The 18,426-nt window shown below is 35.1% G+C and overlaps 1 protein-coding gene across 1 annotated transcript in view; it reads right to left on the bottom strand.

Moving 5' to 3' along the window:
- PPP1R3A (protein phosphatase 1 regulatory subunit 3A) overlaps nucleotides 1-16,846 on the bottom strand; it is a 37,058-nt gene extending 20,212 nt beyond the window's left edge. Inside the window, 1 exon segment of the mRNA XM_089917496.1 lies at nucleotides 15,752-16,846. Within this exon segment, the coding sequence (XP_089773622.1) occupies nucleotides 15,752-16,539 (788 nt within the window). The 5' untranslated portion in view covers nucleotides 16,540-16,846.
- Nucleotides 16,847-18,426: the final 1,580 nt, after the last annotated feature.

Here is an 18,426-nt window from a genome sequence, read left to right as displayed (position 1 = left end):
TGGGAATTACCAATCCATACAACAGTGAATTTAAATTTACTGATTTTTTTTAACTGAAATGAAATCTAGATGCTGTTTAGGGTAAGAGACATTAATCTTTTCTACCCTAACACTGATCATGTTTGTTAAGATTTAGACCTGGGATGGTAAAATGTTTTCCAGTTGTACTATGGCAAATTGCCCAAACAATTATTGTAAATGCAAGCACCGTAAAGTGTATTGCCAAGGACACTAGTTGGTTAGATCCCATAAAAGAGACAATTAGTCTTGAGATGAAAATGGTAGCGATGAGGTGACAGTTATTAAAAAAGCAGAACACGCAATGTAGTGGCTTAAATGTAAGTTGTGGATAATGCTGATAGTTTAATGTGTTTGGAGTTTATAATACGTAAAATAATGTTTCATATAAAAAGATCAAAACTGCTTATATTCCGGTCTTCTTTTTTCCTCATTTGCTACATAAGTAAAGGCACTTGCAAGATTACACTTGCTCTTTCCAAATCATCATTTTACAATGGTTTGCTTGATTTATTATACATATACAGTGTTAATTTATGAAAAATGTTTTCTTCTTACAGGTATCAATTTACATAAACTTATCCAGTATCTACAATACTTATAGTTTATTGTCAGGATAATCGAAAAAATTTGAAATAAAATAATAATAGATAGAATTTTTCAGTGCTTTTTAAGATAACTCAAATGTGGAATTTCTTCTTTGATTAGATTACCTGTAACACAACTGCACCTTCACCAAGACAAAATTGCAACTCAGTCCTTCAGTTGCAAAGATGAATCTAAAAGATTGGATATAGGGATTTGGGCAGCCAGAGAAAGCAGAAAGGGACCCTAAAAGACTTTAGAGTCAAAGACAAACTGCTGCTGACATATTTTCATCTGTACCTTTGCTACCCTGCCCCTTTCTCTCAGAGACCCTGTGGGTAGTGATGGGTCCTTTGCGAAATAAGCCCAAGAATGTACAGGCGACCTAAAGAGCATGAGAACCTAATGTAAACAGAAGGGGAGATCCATCACTTGAACTTGCTTAGAATATTTGCACTGGTTGCTTTGCTCTGCATGGGACTCGCTTCCCCCAGATTTCTTCATGACTGACTTTCTTCAAGTCTCTGATCAATTGTCATCTTCTCAATGAAGTAGTCTTTATTCCTTATTCTTTTTATGCTGCTCTGTTTTTTATATTCTCAATTGCATATGTCATCTTCTAAAATAACTTACTTATTCTTTATGTTTATTACTTATTAGTTTTCCTTCCATTAGAATGTAAGCTACATGAGGACAGGGATTGTCATTTCTTTCATGATGTATCTCTAGTACTGAGAACAGTACCTGACACATAGTATGTGTTCAACAAAGATTTGTTGAATGTATGAAGATCCTGTATTCATTTCTTCTAGTCATCGATCTTTTTTTTTACTCTCTTTTAATACACAAGCTGAAAAGCATAGTTAGAACTTTGATACTAATATTTTGATTATTTTTTTTTCATGTGAACCAAGATTCATACCCTCTTAATCTTGAGGTCATTGGTACTATAGAAAAAAATATACTGGTGTAATTTCCATGTATCCATCCAAGAAGATAAAGACTGAGATGCCTGGGCTAATCTTTTTCACTAAATTAAAACGTAAACCTTAGATTTTGAAGGAAGAATTTGGGTGAGAAACAATTATAGAAATAAATTTCCCCTAAGTGTCACCAGAGTAGTAAAATAAATCACCCATGAAATAGTATAGAAATACCTAAAAATTAGTGCCATAATATATATATGTGTGTTTATTTACGTTAAAGATGACCTACAGCAGAATTCAGTTAATACTGATAATGAGAAAAGGATAAAACCTATATTTTAAACATTCTAACATACAGAAACAGTAAGTAAAAAACAGTTATGAACATAGAAAATCAATATCCCTTCTTATGGACAGTGACCTAGTTCATACTTTTCACTCTATTCTGCATATGCTTTCTGGATTGATATAACTAAAATAATACTTTATCCTTGAGCATAGGAACTAAAGTTCAAAATCCTTGGTCTAGCAAGACTGTGCAATTCTTTTTCAACCTTTTTCTTCAAGTTTGACTCTCACAATTCTTTCCATTCCAGGCAGTCAAATTGACAACAAAATCTCCGACTTATCTTTTTTGCTGCCGTGTCCACAAGTATTTTTTATTCTATGTAAACAGTCTCCTAACTCTTCTCCACCTACCCAAGTTTTACCATTTCCAGATCAAGTTCAATTCCTCTGTGATGCTGTTTCTGATCAGGTCCGCCTGCAGTAAATCATTTCTCTAAAGCCTGTTGCCCTGCATCTCCTATGCTCTCCTCTAAGTCTGTGTCATTCCATTTATGTTGATAACTAACTTCTCATGTGCATAAATGTTATCCATTTATCAAATTAATGCTTGAAAATAGAAGCTAACTAGAAGAATCCTACATAAATTAAGGACTCTGTAATTTCTTTATGGTTAATTGGCTGATTGGGGCACTATGGTTCAAAGCCACAGGGAATTAGAGATCTTAAATCACAAAAAGAGCTTTTCCTCTTATATATTTCCTGGTCTTGATCAAATAAATCCCTTTTGCCTAAATTTCTTCTTATGTAAATAGGACTGGCCTGTTGACTACAATGTATAAAAGTGATCTAGTAGGAGGTAATTTTATATCACTTAAGAAATAATGATAGAGACATTTAAAGTATGTATTCCTTAAGTTTATATAATTAGAAATTTCTAAACCAAAGAACAAGCTAACTTGTTAAAGCAGTAAAATATCATAAATTTAAAGTTGTCAATGGACTACAATCCATGCACAAGATGAGAGTCCCACCTGGTTTTGTAGACAAGTTCTAATAAATGTTACAGATGCTCAGATAAAAATTAAAAGAATGAAAGCAAACTGGTCCAAAATTACCATAAGTGGTCAAGGAATTCCCCAGGAATTGAAGAATAACACAGAAAAAAAAGACTCTTATAATCACACCAACATAATTTTGAGGGTTTTCAAAAAAAATAATTGCCTCAATTAGTCACAGACAGGAGTATTCTGTTGTACTAATAAGAATACCCCTCCAGGATGCTCAGTCAATAGCTAAGCTTTCCCCAGAAATTGTTTAACTCAGTCTCAAAAATGCCATTTTCAGTAGGAACCCATCCATATTTGTATACTAAAAGTTAATTGGACAACAACAAACGTAAATGATAAAACTCTAATTTTCAGCAAGTTTCATTAAAACACATCTTCTGAGAAAGTGAAACATAACTATTTACAAATGCTATGCATTACCTACCTCAATAATACATTTATACTTTGGGTGGAAACTTCAGGTTTTATACAATAAAGCTCTTTAGGATATTAGGAAAATTATAGTAAAACTCTTAATGAAAACTATGAGATGGTAGTTGAGGGTAGTGATGTAAGAGTTAATTGATGTGTCATTATAGATGGGGTATATTATTATTTTGCCATATAAAATATGTAATTATTTATGCTAATTTCCTAAAACATATATTTGTTTCCCAATTCTTATATCATAAAAAGAAAAATATAATTTTAAAATTTAAAGCATTATAATATAATAACAGTACTATTTCCACCTGAGTTTGTTAATATTTTCACAAAACATTTTAATTGTAGTTTATATTCTGCAAAAATCAGCAGTTAGCTACAAACTAGAAAGTCACCATTGCTTATGGTTTTCAAAGGTAAAAGCTTTTGCCTATAAGAATCAATGTAACTGGACTCCTCTTATATAGTTTTAAAACATTTATATACAAGAATATGGGAAGTCTTCATATTATTCCTATAATTTTTTTTAAATCTAAAATTATATTAAAGTAATTTTGTAAAAAAGTACTCAATAGGGAGTTCCCTGCAGTGGCTAGGACTCTGCGCTCCCAATGCAGGGGGCCCAGGTTCAATCCCTGGTCAGGGAACTAGATCCCACATGCCACAACTAAGACCCAGCACAGCTAAATAAAGAAATATTTTTTTTAAAAAGTACTCAACAGAATGTAGCAGATTCATCATACTACCTTCTTGTAGGTTTTAAGGTTAAACATTTACATGCACTGCATTTTTTCTCTTTAATTGTTTTTGTTTGTACGGTTTCATATAAGCAAAGGTGAAGAATCTGCAATCTCAAGACAGAGAGGACGTGGTTTAGGTGTTTAGGTTTAGGTACAGGGGAGGAATCTGGTAGAGGCAAAAGGCCCAGTCAAAGGAAGTCATTAAGGTAAAGAAAAGCAGACAGAACAACAGCCAGACCCAGAATCCACAGGTGTCAGAATCAGTGAGTGCCACAAGCAGCGGCAGCAGAACTAACATGAGTACTGGCCCTGGTCCTGGCCCTGGCAAAGAGAAAGAATGAATGACTTAGTTCTGATCAGTGGACATTCAATATCTGCCTTTGGTCTTTTATTATTCAGCCTGTTGGATTTTTCTCTTGTCCCACTGGTCTGGATTGTGATATGAAGGAAGCCAAAAGCTGACCAACGAGTATTTCTTTTATTTGGGATGTTAAGATTACTTGACATTACAGAATAGTAACATTGTACTGACTCAATGAATCAGCTCTTTAGAAGACAGGAAAGAAGAAAAGACTAAATAAAGTGTCCTATAGTAGACTATATTAACTTATTTCTCAATTTGATCTTTCTTTGATACCCTGGTAACTGCAAGTAAATTTAGACTACTACAAGATGTTAATATGGTTAATATGTTCAATTCTATATTTAATTTTGAGTCAATTTAGACAACAAATATGTGGTTATTGAAGAAATAAATTTCCCTCTTAGCTGTTGTTTTTATAATGTGTAAGTATGTTTTTTGTATACTCTGTTCTTTATTTTTAAAATAATGTGTTTTTTAAAATAAATTTTTTTATTTAACTTATTTATTTTTGGCTACGTTGGGTCTTCCTTGCTACGTGCGGGCTTTCTCTAGTTGCAGCGAGCGGGGGCTACTCTTTGTTGCGGTGCATGGACTTCTCATTGTGGTGGCTTCTCTTGTTGCAGGACATGGGCTCTAGGCACGCGGGCTTCAGTAGTTGTGGCATGCGGGCTCAGTAGTTGTGGCTCGAGGGCTCTGGAACGCAGGCTCAGTAGTTGTGGCACAAGGGCTCAGTTGCTCTGTGGCATGTGGGATCTTCCTGGACCAGGGCTCGAACCCATGTCCCCTGCATTGGCAGGTGGATTCTTAACCACTGCGCCAGCAGGGAAGCCCCAGAAACAATGTTTATTTTTATTCAAATGAACAGTCATTACTTATGTGGCAATGGAATCGAATATGAGTGTAGAATTAATAGGAGTTGGCAAAAGAGAAATAAGTTCTTATGTTGACGTTTCTTATTTGCATGACTGGAATGATGATTATGACTTTAAACAAAGTACAGGATAGAGGAAGAAGGATTAGGATTGAAAGGGAAATGTAACTTTGGTTTGGGACGTAAGGGAATTAATTTGCCACATGGATATCCAGATGGAGATGACCAGTAGGACCCTGATTTTTAAAGATTGTGAAAACAATAAAAGCACTCATCATTAAAATTATAAAAAGTATAATTCATTCTTTAAGTATTCAGAATGGATACTTTAGGATTTTACCAGGCTCTACGATTATCAGGTTTAATCAATATTTTTTCAGAGCTTTTCCACACAAAACCCTTTGTTAGTCACAGTGGGGAGTAATGCTTAAACTAATATACCACGGCTGACCTCAAGGATCTTGCAATCCATTTGAGAAGATGGCACACACATAAAAGTTTTTAAAAGTGCAGGAAAAGGCCACCATTTGAAAGGCCACCATTGGAAGAATTCTGGCTAAACAGATATAGAGGGATGTATGACAAAAGTCCTCTTCTTCCAAATAAAAAGATCTGATAAACAGTAAGTTTCACTGAACGTTAATTTCTTTGCCTATAAACTGCATCAGATGCAAACATGGCAAACAGCAACCCTTTCATTTAAGGAAAGTTGTTTTATTTTGCATCATAGGAGTAGCTACTCCATGGGAAAATATTGCTGGAAACTGGTAATTTTAAGGCAGTATAGTGAAGCTATGAAAGGGCAAAAGCAAGTTCCATAACATGGATAAATCGACAGTAGGAGTAGCCGTGGTGAACTACACGAGTTTTATGAGATTTGTAAACAAATGCCTTGAATGTTCACATAACTGCCATTGTCTAAAGCTTAACTTGGTTTGCCAAAGGTAACTTTGAATGAGGTATTACTAATACAAACAATATAAAATACTAGAAAATTATGAACTATCTTTGTGAAAAGCGAAAAGCTTATATATACATATGCGTATGTGCTTTCCGCACAAAAAAGCAATGCATCAAGGATAACTTGAATGGAGGTGGGCAATATTACTTATACTGCTCCCTATGTTCAATTTACTAAATAAATTATCAGCTCGATTGACTGTACCGGTCCTCTGTACATATTCATTGCTTCAAACAATGCCTTTTAGTTAAAATTGTACACACACATAGACACATACACACAGAATCAATAATTTTAACATATATTCAAATGACTTCTGCTTGTGAACACAGTATTAACCTTTCTACAAAAAGGTACACTTACAACAGTTTAAATTTCAGCTGGTCAGTGTTACATTTGGTTTTTACAAATCTATTCAAAATTTCTTTTCAATGTACTTATAAAATTATATTATTGAATGAAATTGTATTAAAAATGAGATTTCTAGAAAAGGGTGTAGCCATTATTCAAAATTATTCATTATTTGTCTAAGAGAGTTTCAACAATTCTAATGCAGCTATCTTTTTAGGTAGGATTGAGAAATAAATGACATGATCTTCTGAAGTACTTTTAATTTTGTGATTTAGTAAAATAAAGCCTCTTTCCCTTCTCTGACTCCCACAGGAGTCCAATACTCAGGACTCAGAGCTAAGGAGGGCAGGATTGGGAAAGCTTCTTAGCTAGCCTATTAACCTATCCAGCTGCCCTGATACCTTGGTTCCGGCAGTGCACGGTCCTTGTAACAGTGCTTCATTCACTGGTTGGTGATGATTTTTTTCTTCTCTGACTTTTGCATTGAAATACTACAAACTAGTTTATTGGTTTGATCATTAGGAACTCAGGGGGGAAATCTAATGTTGTTGAGCTTATTTGACATGGAAAATAGAAATTAAATACTTTAATTTTAAAGTATAAGTATAGGAACTCCAACATTTAATTCAGTTGAGAATCGGAGTAAACAAATGACAAGATTAAAGGTATATAACAACATGAATGGCTACATGAAAAACATAGACTTTCCTGATCGAATACTTTACTAAAGAACACAGTCTTCCCAGGAGATGTTTAAAAAGAGAATATTATAAGCATTTGGCTTGGGTAGTTTTCAGAATAATTCTGCCTGAAAGCAAAGGATAAAATTAGATGGTCTCTCCTACAATACAATTCAAGGAAGACTGTTCAGAAATCAAGTGCTGTATTAGCATTGGAAAAAAATGATTATAACTTTATTTACACTAAGCACAGTAGTCTTATACACTTACTCAAGATTATATGGGAAGATCATATTTTCTTCTGCTTGTACCTGAATGTGATTTTAAAATTCGGTGAGATTTTTCCATTGGCAAATACTCAAGAGATTTAAGTTGTAACAATATATTATTATAAAATTATTTATAAACATTAATCCTCAGAAGGAGATATTAGTAAAATGTGAAAATACTCAGCTTTATATCATATGTGGCTTATGAAGCTGAAAGTTACCTGAGCAGTTCTATGTAATTTGTAATTGTGTGAATACATCCACAGTAATTTTTAAGAATGAAAATCAGCTTAGGGTTTTTATCACAGCTTTAGAGTCAATAGGTTAGCTTTGTATCATGGTTTAATTCTGTAAAACAAGCAGAGTACCATCAGTGTTAAATGGGTATAAAGTCTGTTTCACATAATTAGGAAAAGCATCTACAATTTGGCTTGCTTTACAGATTTCAATTTGGGGGATATTTTGATCTTTTTTACTGCTGCAAACTTCAAAAGGGGTGAATGAAATTCAAATCTACAACCGCACCCAGGACAATCATTGTCTTATGATATTAGAATCCCATTTGTAGTTGTGACTTGAATAACACTGATGTACAGCACAGACAGACCATTTTCAGAATAACTAGAGGGGGAGGGAACAGTAAAATTTCCTAGAACAGGTTTGTTTAATGTACAATTGGTCTCTGTCACTAAACAATGTTGTATAACAGTCCAATTTGGCAATCTATTTCTATTTGTCATAAAATCTCTAAACAGCAGGATAGTATGACTGAGGTTATAAACTGAGGTTAAAAACCAGTTATTATTTATATAATAGATAATAACACTACCATGCCAGTTACCCAAGTAAAGCTATTAGGGAAGCAGAATAAAAACCAGAAAAGATTTGAGAGTTATGCCCTGAGGAGCTTTTTCTTTTTATAGTGGTGGGGTACAGAAAATGCTTCAAAAGCAGAGAAATGACCAAAATTCAATGGTGTATAATAGATCTTCTTAGAGGAAATAATTATATCGAATTCAGTTTCATTAACTGAGTTATTTGTAATGAGGTAGATGGACCTAGAGTCTGTCATACAGAGTGAAGTAAGTCAGAAAGAGAAAAACAAATACCATATGCTAACACACATATATGGAATCTAAACAATCAGTACTGATGAACCTAGGGGCAGGGCAGGAATAAAGACACAGATGTAGAGAACGGACTTGAGGACACAGAAGGGGAAGGGGAAGCTGAGACGAAGTAAGAGTGTAGCATTGACATATATGCACTACCAAATGTAAAATGGATGGCTAGTGGGAAGCAGCTGCATAGCACAGGGAGATCAGCTCGGTGCTTTGTGACGACCTAGAGGGGTGGGGTATGGAGGGTGGGAGGGAGGCTCAAGACGGAGGGGATATGGGCATATATGTATACGTATAGCTGATTTACTTTGTTATACAGCAGAAACTAACACAACATTGTACAGCAGTTATACTCCAATAGAGATATAATAAAAAAATTCAATTTCTATTCATATGTATACAGGGATGATAAGGTGAAACTGTATAGCCAACTCAGTTTTTTACTCCAAAAGAACCATCTTAAGAAGAACTACCTTAAGAAAAAACATGTTGTACTTCATTAAAAAAATACCTAAAAAATCCAGTCGATGTTCCAAAATTTTTTTATAACCCAGAAGTTGCTGGAATTTAGGAATCATTTTTCCCCATAGTAGCAATGCCATAAAATATTAGCTTCCCTGGTTAGTGCCCAAAAGCTTATTGGACCCATAATTTTGAAACTATGTATTTGTACTAACGTGGATCCAGGCAGCAGGAATGATACTGAGGGGAAAAATCATCTCTCCATTAATCTTGGGCATAGGACTAGCCATGTACAAGATTTTAAAATATGGAATTTATCACCAGTGCCATTTTGAGTATCTACTAAGTGTCAGCAACTGGGATAGATGTTTATATATGTTAGCTAATGTATTTGTCATAGCAACTCTTCCAAGTGGAGATTATTATCTCTATTTTATACCTGAATAAAATGGATACAAAGCGTAATTTATCCAAGTTCATACAGCTACTAATTAGTTAGAATGAAAGCCCAAATCTGCCCTACTTTAAAGCCCATGCTGTTTCCAATATGCCTTATTGTTTTTGGAATCCTCCTTCCCTCCCAAATACACACACACACTCCAGACCCCCAGGGTCCTCCTGCTTTTGTGGATCTCCTACCAAAACTCTGTATTCAAATCTGCCTTGTACCCCATAGTGCTCCCAGCTCTAAAATTATCCATTTCCACTGTCTCAATCCAAACTCAAAGCCCATTTGTGCAGCTGACCTTAATTGGATGTAAGATAGAGATAGTCCCTGCCAGCCTAGAGGTCTGCATTTAAGGAAAGGAATTTTTATGTGTGTGTGTATTATATAAATATGTGCTTACACATATAAACACACACACACACACACACACTTATATATGTATGATCTTTTAAGTCTGACAATGCAGTAGACAATCAGGCCCACTTCAGGTGACTGCCCCTGAGGTTACTTCTCTTATACTGTTCCTGTTGGGGTGCTGGGGTAAAACCTTGGAACAAGGACAAGAGTCACAGTGAGCAGAATTGGAAGAAGGTGAAAAACTTAAGTGTCCCACTTCACAGTCATCTTTTGCCTGGAGCATTATTGGCTCAGAGTTCTTGGGCCCTGCTCCATTTTTACAGGCTGCACATGGGCTTCAGGTGGGAAGTTAGGCTTGTAGAGATCCCAGAGGATCCATGTGAGGCCTGGCATCCATAGTGATTCCCTTCAGCTAGGGCTTGAGAGAAACCCTGAGTGGTGAGACCCTCTTCTTCCTCTGCTCTCAGAAAAGATTCAAAACTACTCTAGGGAAAGTCTAGGCTTATAGGGGTATGGATTTCCCACAAGACCAGGAAGCCACAAAGCCCTGGTAGATCTCCAAGGAAACTCTAAACTAGTTGGTTCCTTGCTGTCAACCATCTGGCAGCTTCCAAACAGTCCTCCTGATGGGTCCTGTGCAGCTGTGTTCTGGGTTTCCATATGGCCCTGCCAGAGGTCCCTCCCTTAAACAGACCCGGCTTCCACAATTAGCGTGCACTCAAAACAGGTTAGTTATGGAATACATTAAGTCCTAAAGGCCTCATGGGGCTATTGACACTTCTTTGCACTACTTCCAGGACCCCAGGTTATACTGTAAGTGAAAATTGAGGAAGTCTCACAATCCTAAAGCTCTGACTGGAACATGCAACAGGACCATGTCTTAGGCACTATTTTCCAGTGCTTTTCTTGGCTTCATTTTAATGATTTTCCCACCCTGAAAGATAAACTCTCTCTAATCTTAAAGTCGTGCTTTAGAAAGTATCTCTCTCTTTCCCATTCTTGAATGTACCTGGTTCTGTTCCTCAAGAACAAAAATTGAAGACTGATCAATTTTTTTCCTTTGGCATTGAAATCTTTCGGGCATTTATTTGCATTCACTTGGCCAAGTTATAAATACCATCCAACACCTATATCATGCCATTTCATTACTTAAAATAATAAATTGGTTTCACTTAACAAAATACAAAACCATATGAAGTCAGTCTGTGTACCCAATGGTTAGGAACATTTAGCAGCTGTTGGGAGGAAAAAAGAGATGCTGAAAAAGTCAGTCCGCTGTCCAGAACACAAGATCAGTTATAGATCACAGATCCGAGAACACCTGAAATGTAATGTAAGTAGTTCTTTTTCATCCATGGCTTCCCTGGTATACCCAAAGAATCTGAGCTTTGTTTTGGTGTTCTTTCCCCCCCACCCCAACTGCTCTCAGCCCCTGTGAGGCCTGTTCCCTTGGGGCCTCTGGTCTTCACGGGGTCATGTTTCCAGCCATATGCCTAACAACACAGTACCTGACACACAGGCCCTTAATAAACACCTGTGGAATGAATTTTGAAACCTGAACAAGGAAGACTATGATGTCAGGAGAAAAAACACAAGTCCAAGAACCAAGAAATTAGTTAGCTGAACACAATTTGATAATAATGACGGCAATTATATTTGGGTTTTAATGACTACTTTATATGTGCCCAACACTTTACTAGAAGTTTTTAAAATATAATCTCATTTTATTTTAGCTTAATCATCACAACATTAGGCAGGCACTATTACCCCTATTTACAGATGAATAAACTGAGGCTTTGAGATGTAAAGTAATATGTTCATGGCCACATAGTTAAATGTATATTACCTGGGATTAATATGTGTGTCTGTTCAATGCCATAATCAAAACCCTTTTGATCTGGTCCTCCATTTTTTCATCTATTAAACATGGAAATTTTAATAGTCATTAAGATCTCTTCCAACTTTAAGATGTTCTAGATATCAGGTGACTACCTCTCAAGAGAATTTAGAATTCAATGAGTTTCCCTTGTTGATTAAAATCCTGCAAAAGACAAAGAAATGGCTCTCTAAAGGTAAAAATTTAGAACCCGTGAGAGGAAAGAGAAAAGGAACTTTTGGGCAGTTTGGGCTTTTCTAGGGTTTTTCAGATCCACCTAAAGCTAGAGTTAGCCTTGTCTTTTTGCAGGAGTTATTATTTACTGATAACTTACTATGTTCCAGACACTATGCCAAAACTTTATATGTATTATTTTATGGAAATCTCTAACAATGTCTATGAGATAGTACTATTGTTATTAACAGAAGGGGTACCAAGTTTAACTTGCATAAAGTCACACAGCTAGCATGTGGTGCATCTTGGACTCAAACCCAGACATGTTTAATTCTGAAGCCCCAAATTTTAACTTTGAAGTTATACTACTTATGCATGCTATTTTTAGTTTATTTATCTATGTACATTTAATATTATTTATATCAATGTCATTTAATTCTTTTGGTCTTTTTTTTTTTTTCGGTACGCAGCCCTCTCACTGCTGTGGCCTCTCCCGTCGCGGAGCACAGGCTCCAGACGCGCAGGCTCAGCGGCCATGGCTCACGGGCCCAGCCGCTCCGCTGCATGTGGGATCCCCCGGACTGGGGCATGAACGCGTGTCCCCTGCATCGGCAGGCGGACTCCCAACCACCGCGCCACTAGGGAAGCCCCTGGTCGTTTATTTTGAAATAATGGCCCTGAGATGTAGATCAGAAATCTGCTTAGTTTGTTTGCTAACACATACACCAGTGCCACATATGTGGTGACACTTACCAAGTATTTCATGATGCATGCCTTTCAGTGCAGTTAAATACCTTTGGGTCACTCTCAGTCATATGCCTATGCGTTACAAACTGTTTCCCTCTCCCTCTAGATATTTCTTTCTGTCCAAAGTGGATAGATGAATAAGAATCAAAGAAAACAGACAACCACATCGATGTGGAGGTTTGCAAACTCTGACCTGAAAAAAATCTCCATAGAGAAAACATAACAGAAATCCTGCCTCACTCAGTGTGTTCCCACAGTTCATTCTGTACTTATTAGAAGGGATTATTGACACTTCTAGAAGATACAATCTCTGAGACCCTGATAGCAAATTAACTTTGGTATCAAGAGGAATTCAACTTAGTTGTTACTCTCTACATTAAGACAGACTTATTTTCAGTTTAACTCTGACTTTTGTTACACACTATTAATCTACTTGCATGTATGAAGTAAAAATTCACATACATTTCTCTTCTGCATTTACCTTCTCAAGGAAGTGACCTCCAAATTAAGTTACATAGGAAGTGTGGAAATGCTCAAAACAGACCCATTTAGATTCTGTAACTTTTGATGGGAGGAAGATATTTTAGAAGCTATAACTTTTTTGATCAAATAAGTATTAGTCCATTTTTGCTTTAGCCAAGTACACATTTTGTAAAAGAACACTAATAAGGTGTGCTGTTTTTCCCTAACCAAATTCTTCACAATGAAATCCAACTGCAATATTCATTTAGAAATTTGATAATGCTCTCTTGTGTGAGTTTTAGGAATATTTGAAACCCCATTGCATATAAATTATATCATGGAAAAGCTGTATAAATATTCTATTATGGCACATGCTGTTCTAAGGATCTGTCAGGATTTCCTTTATACACTCCATTTTGAGTGGTATATAAATCAGATGTAAAAATTCACGTTGGACTGAAATTCAGCACAAAAGGCCTCCTCCAGAGGCAAATGCTTGTTTTCAAAATGTGGTTTGAATTATGTTGGTCATTTTTAAGTTATAGAAGTGCAGAAAATGTATTTGTGGTTTTGAAGGAGAGAGATTTTTTCCATTTTTATAACTCATTAGGAAACTTTACAGGCCTTTAGACCATTTTGTGGTTTAGCTCTTCTCAAGTTTTTCCCCCAAAGCAATATTAAAACTTGAATGGTGTCCGCTATGAATCCAATGGTTACTGTTCTGAATACAAATGTGGGTATTGATATATATCCAGTTATACATATCTTAGACTAGGAGAAGTTTCAATAATATCATGACTGGGATAGATTAGGCCTAGCAGTTATCCTTTTTTGTTCTTGCTATCAAGTCAAGTTTGCTCTATCAAAGGAACCCTCTATCTTTACCATAGTTCAGCATGTAATGCTTGTAATTTTAAAGCTGCATTTCTTAACTTGCAGAAAAATCCAGAGTTAAACGCTGCTTCTTTTATGAGGTCTTTGACAATAAGGCTACGCCTTTTTTAAGTTTCACTTTTCTCTAATATATAGGGCAACTTGCAGCATGTATATTAGATATTCACAGATGATGATCTTATTTGTAAAGTATTTAATATGTGTATGTTTATGTATATAAATAGTTTATTAAATAGTGTTGAACTTATTTTATCTATATAGCTAACATGTTGCTGAATAATTTCATAAACTGATAAACTATTACTTTAGCACATAGAGATTATGATTATATTATCTCTCAATAGCATCAGTTAAAACCTGAGAAACTTTTGTTTGGACTAAGAAATGTAGCATATCTCACAAAGTCAGATAAACCAATCTTTCAAATGACTTTAAAGGATAATGAAAACAGAAATATTTTATATGATTGAATTGCTTCACCTACATTATATTTAGTTCATTAATGCATTAGAATAACACATTTAGTAGTTATTATTTATTGCTGTATAAGAGATCAAGGCATTAAAGCATAAGAGGTTAGAACCTTCCCAGTGTAATTCTTTATGTTTTTATTTAATTCCACTTAGAATCTGGGTGTCTTGATTCTTAATACAGTTCCCTTTTCATCATCTTACACTATTTCTGGTGCAGTTACTAGAATCCTTGGGTCCAGTGACAGTTATGGTGGACCATCCAGAGGATAATCAAACATTTGCCTGTGGCTGGTAGAGCATGTGGATTCGGAGGAACAGGAGACATCTGTCTCCTCTTGGATGTTTTATCTACTCGCCTACTGTCATGGAAATTAGCCAACTCTACAAGAGATAGAATTGAAGACTCAGTTTTCTTTATTTTTTACATTAACAAGAGAGCAAGGTTACTAATGAGGGGTCATATCCCAAATCTCTAATCTATAAAGCTAATATCCTTATTTCTATTTGGGTCATTTTTTTATTCTGCTCCATTTACTTTTACTAAATTATACTACTTTGTGTTCTATAATGTTACATTTGGTTATAATTATAAACTTTTATGTGTAATTCATCCATCACTCATATACTTCTGTCTTTCTCTTAGCTTATCATTAAAGTCATAGCTCTTCCGAATTAACTTAATATGTATCACTCCAAACATCCCTGTATGACTCAATCAGTCGTTAAAAAGTTCATTACAGCTTTGGGGGGAAGTCTGTGAATTTCTGAGCACTAGATACATACTGAAATACAGTTTTATGTTAATCAGAAATGTTTTGAAGTACGGCAAAAGTATTTAAAAACCACTGAAAATAAATATACATTAAATGACTAAATAGTTTTATATGTTAAGAATCTAGATTCTGTGGTTTGAATTTAAGCAATTTATAACTCGCTAGGTAGGCAACATACACATTGCAGTCCCCCTGCCATCTGTTACATTATACCCATATTTTCCTTACATTTGGAGGATAGATAACACAGTGCTTTTATTTGAATAGCACTGACCTTATTAAAGCCTAGCACCATTGTTTTATACATAAGAAAAATATATTTTTAAACAGAATGGCTATTTCTTACAACCAGTGAAATAAAGAATGACCTTAAATAACCTTAAGATTATAAAAAAGTAAGGAATGTAAGATATATCCTCACCTTGATTTTACCTTTAAGCAGCCTTTTATTTGTCTGTTAGGAACTTCTTCCTGTAGTTTTCCAGGCTCCAGCTCTTGTTCTTTCTTTTGACAAACCAGTATATAATTTGTGCCATTATTATTTGACCAAAATGTACCAACAGAAGTTTCATAACGTATACAAAACTCAACTTTACTGCCATCTTTTTGATAAGGAGGAACCAATAAAATTTTAAAGGAGAATTGGTCAGTTTCACCATCACATGAATTTGGGACATATTCTGCTAATATGTCATAATATGTCTGCCAGTCATCTAAGGACATTCTCACATATACTAACTTCTCAAAAGAAATATTCAAAACTCGAATAATGCCCTTCATACTTGTAGATCCATGAAGATACTCAGTTGATTCCAGTATTGCTTTCTGTACTTGAAGTTGTTGCATAAGGTCTTCTTTTGAAGAAGGCAAGTCAAATAGTGGAGATAAAACATATTCTTCTGTGTGGAAAATGTCCTTCATTAAGTCAAAATCAGTTGAACCACTCGGAAATTCCCAGGAATCAAATTCTTTAACAGACACAAGATTGAACCCAAAGTTGTCAGCAAATGAAACTCTCCTTGCACCTGAAGGTGGATTGTCCAGGTAAATGTCTTCAGATGAATCAGAACCTCGTCTGCTAGGTTGAGGGGAGAAACCAGGCCTGAAGGTAGCTTTAACTTCTTCATCTTCAGAAAGAGAATCAGATAAATTAGGAACTTCTAAAAAGTTATCTTTGCTAATCTGACTAGGTTCTTCAGAAGGCTCCATTGGGCTCTCTGATATCAAATAAGAGAGAACTGTACAACTAGTAGAGGCTGATACTTGAGACCCTGAGGCTTAAAATAAGTATAAGGTGACAGTTGACATTGCAGAAAGGAGTCAGCTCTATAAATAGGTCTGATGGCGTGTAAACTATGCTCGCTTGCCTCCAAAGGCCTTTAATATGATAGCATCCATGTTACTCTCACCAGCATGTTTCAGGTTTAACTCTCAGTTTTTAAAGTTGCATATGTTTATGAGTTCCAAAGAGACATGTTAAATCATTTTCTGCTGTGTTCAACAATCTGAAACTTTAGAATAAAAATATTATTTTAACCAGTTGATATTAAAAATGAAAACTTGAACCATTTATTTTAAAAGACAATAAAATTAGTATCACAATACTAAATGTGTAGTTTGAGCTAAATCCATCCATTGGAGCAGGCAAGGGAAGACAGGAGAGAATGAGAACATTTATAGAACTGGAAAGATCCAGTGTCTAATAATAATGATAGCTACCATTTATCATGGACTTATATATAATGTGAACTCTAAAGGGTTAAATAGAGGTGCTGGGAGTTCTGAGGAAATAAACATGATTTAGGTGGAGAAGGTATCATTTGAAATAAACCATGAAGGGTAGGTAGAATATATACATCCAGGGTTGGAATGAGGTGGATTTTCCAGGTGGAAGAAATAGCCTAAGCCAAGGCCTAGAACAAATAATTAGTCAAATCTGTTATTTTAAACATTATTGTTTCTTTCAATTAAGCCATGGAAAAATACAAACAAGTAATGTTTAATTAACTTGAAAATATAAGTGGGCAATGGTAAACCTGGCCCAGGAGTAAAATATTTATGTAGAATAAAATGTTCTTCTTTGGCAAATTGCCATTTTATGCCCACAGAGCAGAAGTTAATACCATGACATGTTGGGGTTCTATGTGAGTTTTAAAGTGTGAGCAGCCTGTTTAGACTCTCATATTTTTTTGTATTAATGTAAAACCTACTTTGGAATTGGCAATTGGGAAAAACCTTAAAAGATTTAAACATACATATGCTTTGACCCAGAAAATGCTCCAGCTATGAATTTGCCCTATCAGTAGGGATAAGTATGCAAAGATAAATGTAGATATATGTTCATAATAGGATTGGATTATTTTTAAAATTCTAGAAACTATCTAAATTATCCATCAACAGGGAAATGAACAAATAATGTTACACCCATTCAGTAGAATGTTTTATAGTCATTACAAAGGATAAAGTACCACTTTATGTGTTGATATGGAAAGGCAACCAAAATAAATGGCTAAGTGAAGAAAGGAAAGTGTGAACAAATATGTGCATAGAAAATTTCTGGAAAGACACAAAAGAAACTATTAGCAGTGGTTATCTCTAACCACAGAGGTTGAAGGTTCTAAGGGAAAAGGACTCATTCATTTCAGTTTATGGGCTCTGTACTGTTTGAAATATTAGCCATGAGAAAGGTTTTCTTTCAATATATCTTCAACTCAAATTAATAAGTGTGAGATGATTATTTTTTTTAAAAAAGAGAACTCAATAGCATAATTTCTTTAAAATTACAGCTTTATAAATACATTATAACTTACTGAATAGTTTGAATTGCATACAGTAGTGGATCAAGAAATTATTTTTGAAATTAAAAATAAGTAGTGTCTAGGATGAGGGAGTAAAATTATTTAGGCTTTACCACATAGCTAGAATGGGTGATGACCACATGGATTGTTCAAGAATGGAAAATGGCTGTGGAAATGACTGTCCCTTGCAAATGTAATGACCATGAGCCATGAGTAGCCATATTCCAAGGTACCTAAAATATGTCATTAGCTAGTCAAGGAAATTCATAACAAAGTGCTCCATAGAATTTGTAAATAA

The sequence above is a fragment of the Delphinapterus leucas genome, chromosome 9, assembly GCF_059928025.1.
Source record: "Delphinapterus leucas isolate spDelLeu-1000000601 "Yukka" chromosome 9, BTC_Dleu_Yukka2, whole genome shotgun sequence".
Lineage (NCBI taxonomy): Eukaryota > Metazoa > Chordata > Mammalia > Artiodactyla > Monodontidae > Delphinapterus > Delphinapterus leucas.
Note: the sequence above shows the minus strand (reverse complement) of the source record. Positions and strands in the feature narration are given on the sequence as shown.